At 39.3% G+C, this 9,468-nt stretch overlaps 1 protein-coding gene across 2 annotated transcripts in view; it reads left to right on the top strand.

Annotated features, from left to right (window-relative positions):
- Positions 1-211: 211 nt before the first annotated feature.
- The window catches only part of COX10 (cytochrome c oxidase assembly factor heme A:farnesyltransferase COX10), a 90,672-nt gene continuing 81,415 nt past the window's right edge, over positions 212-9,468 (top strand). Inside the window, exons 1-3 of one of the 2 annotated variants that reach the window (XM_066200645.1) lie at positions 212-311; positions 1,420-1,544; positions 2,996-3,320. In XM_066200645.1, coding sequence (XP_066056742.1) covers positions 269-311; positions 1,420-1,544; positions 2,996-3,320 — 493 coding nt within the window. In that variant the 5' untranslated portion in view covers positions 212-268. Of the gene's footprint in view, positions 312-1,416; positions 1,545-2,995; positions 3,321-9,468 lie in introns of both variants that reach the window. The other variant, XM_066200644.1, reaches the window with a different exon arrangement.

Genomic DNA, 9,468 nt, shown 5'->3' with positions numbered 1-9,468 from the left:
AGTGTGTAAAGGTCACTTACATTTTCATCTCCGTGTTGATGATACATCTCGTGTTTCGGACTTACACAGCTGATCTTGTTTTTACACGGGAGAGCAGCCGCAGCAAAACTCCCGCACAGCCTCGACACGACCGCCCCTCCCGTCGGGACAGCCCCGGAATGTCCGCTCCGCCTTCGCCGCGGCGCCGACCCGGAAAGCGTTTGGAGGTCGCGCCGGGAAAATGGCGGCGCCCAGGCCGTGAGGGGAGAGCGGCGCAGCAGCCGCTGCCATGAGCGCCGCCCGCCGCTGCTGCCCGCCCCGGGCGCTCGCAGGTACCGCGGAGCCGTAGGGCGAGAGGGCCGGTGTGCGGGCAGGGCCGGGGCGGCCTGGGGCTGCTCTGTGGAGCCGTCCCCGGCGCCTGCACGGCCGTGCGTGTGCGGGGCGTTCCGTGTGCCGCACTGCGCTGCGCGTTCTCCACACGCGTTTGACTTTGGTGCTGTCCTATGGCAGCCGTTTCCTTTCAGCTCTGCTTTCGCAGGATAATCTTGTGTCTATAGTCATGGGGCAATACTGTATCCATCACCAAGGCTGCCTGAGCTCAAGCAGCGTTTGGACAACGTTTTCAAGGTCAGGGTGGGTTTGTTGGGGTGTCCTGTGAAGGGCCAGGAATAGAATTCGCTGATCCTTCGGGGTCTTTTCCAGCTCAGGATATTCTGTGAAAACACGTCTTATTGGAGCTCAGGAATTTGGAAGAAACACCCAAAATTATTGGGACATGCCTACAGTTCAGTTTTGTGCCCCTAGGGATAAGAAAGAAAAGGGGTTGAATGTCTCCAGGGAAGGGAACGTAGCTGGGGAAGCGTCTGGAGCACCAGAAGCAACTGAGGGGGCTGGGGGGGGGCTCAGCCTGAAGAAAAAGAGGCTCAGGGGAACTTCCATTCTCCACAATTCCCTAACACGAGGGTGCAGCCAGATGGGGGTCAGGCTCTGCTCTCAGGGAGCAAGGAACAGGATAAGAGGAAGCCGCCACAAGTTGTGCCAGGGATATTAGGCAAAGTTTCTTCCCTGAAGTGGTGGTCAGGCACTGGCACAAGCCTCCCAGGGCAGTGATGGACTCAACCATCCTTTTAAGGGTTCAAAAAAAAAAGTGGATCTAGCACTTAGGGGTGTGGTTCCGTGGTAGACCTGGCAGTGCTGGGTTAATGCTCAGACTTGATATTAAAGGTATTTTCCATCTTTAACGATTCCATGATTCTACAGTGTCAGGTCTTTTGCTTGGAGCAGTAAATATTTTCCCTCATTTGACCCTGGTTCCCATTTGTTGGGGTGTCCTGTGTCACAGCTGACAACAGGCACTCTGGTCTTAATTAGAAGGAAACTCAGTGGCAGAGAAGAAACTGGAATCTACTGTTATCTTTTATCTTGTTTTCCTTTAAGCAGGATTATTTGTTTGGCGTCTGAGGAACACCGGCGTACCGCAGATACCATGCCGGTTTGTGCACCTTTACCACGTGGCCAACAACAGGTTGATTACCTTTCAGTACTTCAACTTTCTCAAACGAATGGTAAGTCAAGGAGTGTATTTACTCGGTGTTTCTCGTTCATCCCATGTGATAAGTCAAAATGGAGACTCGTTGATGAAAAAAGTGTTTTTCTTATCAGCCAAACTCAGGCAATTCTAAGCATCTCTATTTTTCACTTAATCAGAGTTAAAGTGCTTGGAATCCTAAAGAAACCTTTAGGTAGGAAACCTTTTGTAGCAAGGACAGGGCCTTGTGTGGCAAAGTCTCCTCTGCTTGACAGGAGGCTTCTATGCCCTTGAAATAGGGCACTCATCTCCTGTTTAGAAACATGACATAAAATTATTTTAAAATCATTATTTATAAAAATGCTAGTAAAGTCACATCTGTCTAGCAGTCATACAAGTGGTAGATGGAACTCACTTGTGGAGGTGGTGTGTTCTGAGTTACTCAGTTTATTTGAGTCAAAATTCCTGAGCTCATTAAGTTAACGGGTTACATTTACAGTGTCCTGCTAGTTTTGGGTATTAAAAGAGCCCTTATCATTCAAACCCTTGAAATTTCATCTATTTCTTTGACCAGTTGTATCATATGTAAGTGGATGGTAGTAATTTTTTTTTAATTGTGCTGTTGATTTGAGCTGTATTCACATCGCTCATTCAGAATTGCAGACCACTCTTTCTCATTGTAATTATTGGTTGAAATTTTCTGTCTTTCTAATTCCTGGTTGAAAGTTCTGTCTTTTTATGCTTCTGGTGCTTGAAATATATAGAATATTTTGGGGAAGAAAATGTGAAGGAGAATCTAAATGGTCTTTTTCTTATTCTGTGTTTATTCTGTGAGCTTTAAAAGAGAACAAACAACTCTCCTATTTTGTTATTCGATATATGTTCCTTTGAAATTTGTTGTCTAATTAATTTTAAAAAAGACTAATGTGGGAGATGTTTTTATATCAGAGGTGGTAGACTGTATTTTTTGCCATATTTTTATTTTTTTCATAAATGTGCACAAGTTTAGTACTTATATTTGGAAACTGAAGTTGTATGGGCATTTTTATACTTCTCTGTTTAAAGGTGAATTTTGTTTGCTCAAAGGTTGGACTCAATCTTGGAGGTCATTCCAACCTTTATAATTCTGTGGAATTGTTTAGTTGTAAGTCAAGTTGTATTACCTGGTGGTTTTGAATATGAGCTAAGAGTCTGCTCTTGTAGCTATGGGGGAGGAAGTAAACTTATTCAAATGCAGTTCTCCAAGCTTACATAAATATTACTGATTCAGCTGTGAATTGTAGAGCTGCTTTTGTAATATCTAAGCCAACTTCAGAAGCCTTTCTGTGTGTGAAATATGTGTCTGAAATTCAGACTAATGCATGACTCAGTTGTGTCAAGTAATTATCCTAACAAGAATAAAATAGCAATAATATTGTTGGTGTTAATAAAGTGAAATGAACAGAGATATCTTTATCCATTTGTTTTAACATTTCTCATTGTATTTAGTATGTAACACAATGCAACAAAGACCTCAGCCAACGAGCCAAACCCAAGTCGGATTCAATTGCGTCTCCTTTTCATGAGCTTCAGCAATTGGATCAGGAAAAAAAGGTTGTACACAAAATTAGCCCAGTTTCACCTGTTCATCAGTCGGGGTCTGAGGCATCAAGCAGAAATGAGTTGAGAGAAATGAAATCAGCTGCAGAGACTGAAGACTCAGTCATACCAGTGGGAGCTGAATCCAAAGAAGACAGACAGTGGAAAGAAATGAAGCTACGGCTGGATGATTTGCCAGGAATCTTGGCACGCCTGTCCAAAATCAAGCTTACAGGTATTACTGGTCATTTTTCCTCATTTCTCTGCATTCTGCTTCATAGAAGAATTCTTTGGGATCTTACTGGTATGGTTTAGGTTTGCATGTGATAATTCCCACTTTACTGATGCTAAATTGGATCAATTTCATCAAGTATGTGCCAAGATAATTGTTTTATGGAAGCATTTAATAGTTTTCCCATTAAATTTGTTTAAAAACTATGAGAGGAGCTTGCATCCTGTTGTCAGCTAGTTTCTGAGAAATAAGAAAGCCTTAGTGGGCAGACTGTGGTGAAACTGGATAAGGAAGTGAATTTACAAATAATGTGTTCAGTATTTGAAGCTGTCTTGCTTAAGTTTACCAGTGTTCTGTCTTATTAACGTGCCTTTCACTGTAGTACTGCTGGTTGTGAAATTAGCACTAGAAGTCCCAACATAAGATAATCCACATAGTTTCCAGGGTTAGAAAGGAAAATGTTTGAGTCTGACAAATTGAATTTTATGAAAGAAGATCTGATTTACTTTTCAATCAGTGATAGTATTGTCTCTTCAAACCAACAATTTGTTAAGCAATTGTCTTGCAGCCTTAACAACATTTTGTCTTGTTCAAGTAGTAATACTTAATGACTGTAAGTTTCTCCTTTGCCTATAGGAACAGCTATAAATTACCCCTTTGCCAATAGGTAGTGCTATGTATACTTTTATTTCTAAGGAAGCTCTAATGATCTGACTAAAGCCTCACATCTTGTCTGTGATATAAAATCCAAGAACAGAAGTGTAATTTCCTGAGTCCTTGCCTGGGTGCTCTCCAGGTAATCTCCTGATAACAAGACTGTTCTTTGTCATAAAAATTGTTATAATGAATGTCCTGAATTCAGTTTACTTTCAAGAACTTTTTTGTCTTGCAATATGTAAGTTTTCATTGTTTGTTTTTCTGTGGAAAAATCTTGCTGACCAAGTAGAGTGTATAATGGTAATTTACATTTTCATCTCAGCGTTGGTGATACATCTTCTGTTTTTGATTTGGCACAACTAATCTTGTTGGCACATCCAAATTTTCTTCCTTGTTGTTTTTAGAAAGCCTAAGGGCATTTATTTTGTGCTCGTAAAGAGTTTGATGAGATGAAAACATGTATTTTGATATTTACTATGTCGCTAACATATTAGACTTGGAAATTTCAAACTCAGGTTATATAAAGCTCTCACTAGCACATTCAACAATTACCAGGATTATTTGCAGCAAGTTTGTGGTACATACAGCCTCAATTATTGCCTCATCTTTCTTTCTGCATTGTACAGGTTTGTCATTTTCTCACCCATGCTGTTCAGTTTTAGTCATATTTTGCTTCTCCTGGGCTCACCATGGGTGACTTGGAAGTGCTGTGTGAGCAATTAGCTCTTCTGGCATATTTTCACTGAGGTGTTTTTATTGAAGTGTCTGTTACGTGAAATTGAGTGCCGTGCTAGCTGTCGAAGTAGAACTAAAAAAAAAATTTCACTAGATGCAGAAATAAAAACTTACAATGCTATGATTAAGGGACCAGAGAGAGAGAAAATTTAACATTGTTGAAAGCACTCGAAATGTTTTTTCTGGTGTTTGCTGATGGGTAAGCTCAGTGCTCATACCGCATCTCAGTGTTACTGGTGCTCCTCGAAATGGGATTTCCAACAACTTCAGCAAGATGCGAGAGTGTCATTTTCAAGAGAAAACAATTTCATGTGGTACTTTTTTCAGTGGCCTCAGAGTTGCTGCAAAACTTTTTAACAGTTCCTGGTAGCCTCTTTTAACTAGGCAAGCACCATTCTGGATTTAAAATAATGTATAGAAGGCAAAGGTTCAGGACTTTTATTCCCTTCCGGACTGTTGTTTTCTATGAGAGTGCCTTTTGAGGTGTGAGTTTGACTGCTAATTTCTGAACAGCTGTACAATTTTTAATCCAGCTTGCAAGCCTGTTGGGAAAGGGACTGTGATTTCAGTTTATCTCTCTCTCTACTGTGCCTGGAAGAGTTCTTGATCTACGGTTAGTGTGGTAAACTTTACTTATTGAGAAGGTATAGAGAGATACAGAAAAAAACTTAACCTCTTTTGTCGTTGTGATCTTTATGTGTTTGGTGTACAGATTTTTTTGGAAGTGGAAAGTGTAAAAAGAGTAAGTTGGATGAAGAGGACTGTGTAGGAGGGGAGTTCTATTTGTTGGTCTTTATTGGTCATGGGATAGTGTCGGAGATAAGCAGGAATAATACTGTGTGTAACATGTGGAGCAAGGAAAAACTTTTCCAGCTTGTGTAATCATTTAGACAAATTATATATTCTGTAAAGACTATGGTGTTGTAGTTCTTTGATTTTATTTTTTTTTTTGAAGAATAATAAATTCTCTGAGGTCAGTTCTTAAGTCACAAATGTCATACAACTCAATTCCTTTTGCCCATGAAGTTCTGATAGATCTCATATCCTGTGTGGTTTTTTTTGGCAGACACTTTATTTATACTGTTTGGAGTATGAAATAACAAAAAAATAAGCTCTGCATGATGCTAAAATGGGACTTCCTTATGCTCTGTTCTTTTCCCGCTGCTGCTGGAAGGAGATTTTTTGTTTGTAGTATGAACTGTACTTCACCTTGGAAAGGAAATGAGTTTTGCTATTCCATACCCTTCTGCTTCATGTAAACTGCAGCTTTTGTGACTCTGCCATTAGAAGCTCTGCCTTAAAAACAGGAATATATTTTTGTTTATATTCTTTTGCCATAGAAAACAATTAGGGAACTTCTAATTAAATGTCACATAATCTACCTTTTTGGGTTCAGTTTCCATGGATTCCCATCTCTGTGGTGTTTTATGTTGGCTGCTCTCTGAACAGCTGTATCCTACCATCCAGGCATTTGGAAAGCTAATGCATCTGTCTGATAGGTTTTCAAAATTATAAATGCATTGCTTTCAGCTTGATCCTAAAGTTGATGTGTAACTGAAAATAGGAGAGAGACAAGGGGAAGGTATGGGAATAGGAGGAAATTCTAGCAATTTATAATGCTCACACATACATGGAATTTCAGGTTGTCTAGTCTTCTTTATTTTAACTTCGAGTTTAGATTTAGGTAATGTTTTCTCCAAGAATTACTGATGAAAACTCAGATGAACTATATGTAAAACCACAGGAAAATCAAAGTTCAGTGATGAAAGCATGAAATGAAGAATGCTGAGTATTCCCTTAGATGACGCTTCTAGGGTTTGTGAACATTTCCTTGTTGTTGCTCCTGTAGCATGTTTGTCTTTCTGTGAGGACAAGCAGTGAAATTGGAACAGGCTGTCCCCTCCGTGGAAGTGTTCAAGGCCAGGTTTGACGGGGCTTGGAGCAATCTGGGATAGTGGAAGGTGTCCCTGCCCATGGCAGGGGTTTGGAAGTAGATGATCTTCAAGGTCCCTTGCAGTCCAAACCATTCAGTGATTCTATGATTCTGTGATGTACGGCACCCTGTGTCTTTTCTTACGGACTGAACATGGCGCTTGATGCTCTAGTCTGATTGACAAGGTGGTGATCAGTCAGAGGTTGGACTTGATGATCTTGGAGGTCTTTTCCAACCTCCATGAGTCTGTGATTTCATAGCACCTGTCTGAGAAGTGGCTCAGCATGGTTGTACAAATACGCTGATTTCTGAACATTTTCAGTTTTGAAGACTAAACTAGATTTTTTTTTTCATATGTCTTGTTATAAGAAAATAATCCTGTTGTGTGTACTAGGAAAGAGATGGAATATATTGGATGTATTGCTTCTGTTTGGATTTGTGTCTGTGGAATAGTGATCCACTAGCATGAATGTGATGAACCTGAAATCAGAAGCCTGAGATGATTGTGAACCTCCTGCTTCATCTCATCTGTTGTATATTGGTGACACGAAGATGATGAAGATCCAGTTTTGCATAATGACTCGACTCTTTCCAAACTGCAGCAATGGCTAGATAAGGGGCCTGTGTTGTGTTTGTAGGCTGAAAGTCTGGTAACAGCTGCTATAGTAAAAAAATGCATTTGCTTTTGTGGAGTTCCCATATGTTCCCAGTTGATTCTGAAATAATAGCATTTATTCTTTAAATGGTAACTTCAATATAGCCAGAAACTTTGACAAAGATTTATTGCTTGTTATTTTTCTGATTGTTGCTAGTCTACATTTATTAACAGTTCTAAATATATTTCATGTACTTGTCAAAGTAGTTCTTTTGTGATTATTAAACCAGTAACTATTATCCCATCAAAAAAACTAAAGCTGAATAGTGGTAGCTTTCTGGCATTTGGTTTTCCATGCTACAAGAAAAATGAATGAAATAAAAATAAACTATTATTACTGTTCATTTTTAGCAAAGAATTTTAAAATCGTTTGATGGTAAGAAGAGCTTATCTACTCTGTTTGTAATATTGCACTTGAATTTTGCATGATTTGCTGCAGACTTGTTTCAAATCATTGTCCCAAATTTAAGTTTGCTTCAGGAGCTTGGCCTTTATTAGTGTGCAGGATCTGTATCAAAACTTTGCTGTTTTCGAACAAACCTGGGCTTACCAAGGACATGTTGGTCAGGTGAGTAGCATTAAATACTGCTGCTACAGTTGGCTTTCCAGAAATCAAAGTATGAAAACTCAGGAAGGAATATTTCTTCAGCTTTTGGGAAACTGCTTTCCTTTAGGGGCTATGTAAACATTTGCAGTAAACCAGTGAAATTGTTTTTTCAGAAAAAAGTACAAATGCATCTCCTTTTCTCCTTCCTTGTATACTGATATATCACCAGTACAGGAGTAGAAGGGACTTCTAGTGCAGGATTGATTTGCTTTGGCTTTCTGTGCTTTTATTTTGGCTTGGCTACTTTTTAATAGTAGGTAAACAAAATATGGCATAGTGATTCACATGCTATAAATACAAAGGATTTATAAAGGCAGAACACATTGTGATGAAGTGGAAAGGGAATGTAAAGAACACACTAAACTTTTGGACTGTGTTTTTATGCTAGAAACATTATAATTCACTCTTTGTCACCAATCCATTAGTATTTTCTTTTTCATCTGCATTGACGTGGGAGACAAATGTCCCTTGTTAATTCTTGTTAAAGCGAAAAATGTTTAAAAAACTGAAAATAAGGCTTTGGCTGAGATCATAAGTTTAAATCTTGGCTTCTTTTTGAAGACCATGTATAATGCCAGCTCCCATGAGCAAGTCTTAAAAGGATCGGTTCCATCTATTATGCAATAAGGTGAAGTTAATTTGGCCCCTAATGCACTAAACTAATGGGGATTAAAAAACAAACAGAGTCAATGACCTCATTCCCTTGATGTGATCTCAGTTAAATATACTTTTCCTCCGTGAGGGAAGTTGAAGAGTAAATGATTGCTTCCACAGTTAAAGAAAATAAACTTCCCAATCCAAAGGGAACATTTTCCTATTTACTGCTAATGCCTTGTATTGGAATATCTGGGTAATGAGGGAAGCAGGGGATGCCTGGTGTGCAAACTCTGCCCAAACAAGAAAGAATACCTGCTTTAATGGAATATGGGAGAGGATGTACTGCAGCCTTTTTAAATGAGATCCTGATAAGTCATGCTGAAATGACTGGCTAAAATTAATCTGGAGAAATCAATGGGGACTTTAATTAGTGCTGTAACTGTACAGTGTTAGAATTTCTTTGGGGTCAGGGTAGTGGTAATGTTGCACTGACTGTTTGCCAATCCATTCCACCTTTCTTCTCCAGTAAATGAGTTGGTGTTTTCCCATAATAAATTGGTGTGAAGTGCTCTCTAAGATAAGTTTTAATTAAATTCTTGTCTAGAAGTGAGTGCGTGATTTATTATGCAAAAAAAAAGAATGTAATCACTCTTGGAAATGCAAATTCCACTGTTCACTGTCATTTTCAGTGCATTTTTTAAACCCTCTCAGCTGTGCCAGTGCATTTCATGTTTTCTTGTGCATTCCTAAGGAGGATTCAAGAGTTTGGAAACTAAAATGGTATTGTATTTATATAATAAATAAGATCTAATCTTTCAGAATGATCAGTACTTTCATGTTCGTTTGTCTGGGCAGGCAGCAGAATCTGTGGTTATTTCAGAGCTCCTCAAAAGGGTAAAGTTCTGTCATAAATTTGCTGTATTGTAGAAATAGCCTGTGAATCTGTAAAAAGGCTAAATAATTAATA

The sequence above is a fragment of the Chamaea fasciata genome, unplaced genomic scaffold, assembly GCF_029207755.1.
Source record: "Chamaea fasciata isolate MVZ Bird 193981 ecotype frontalis unplaced genomic scaffold, bChaFas1.0.hap1 SCAF_19, whole genome shotgun sequence".
Taxonomy (NCBI): domain Eukaryota; kingdom Metazoa; phylum Chordata; class Aves; order Passeriformes; family Sylviidae; genus Chamaea; species Chamaea fasciata.
This window is presented reverse-complemented; position numbering and strand designations above follow the sequence as displayed.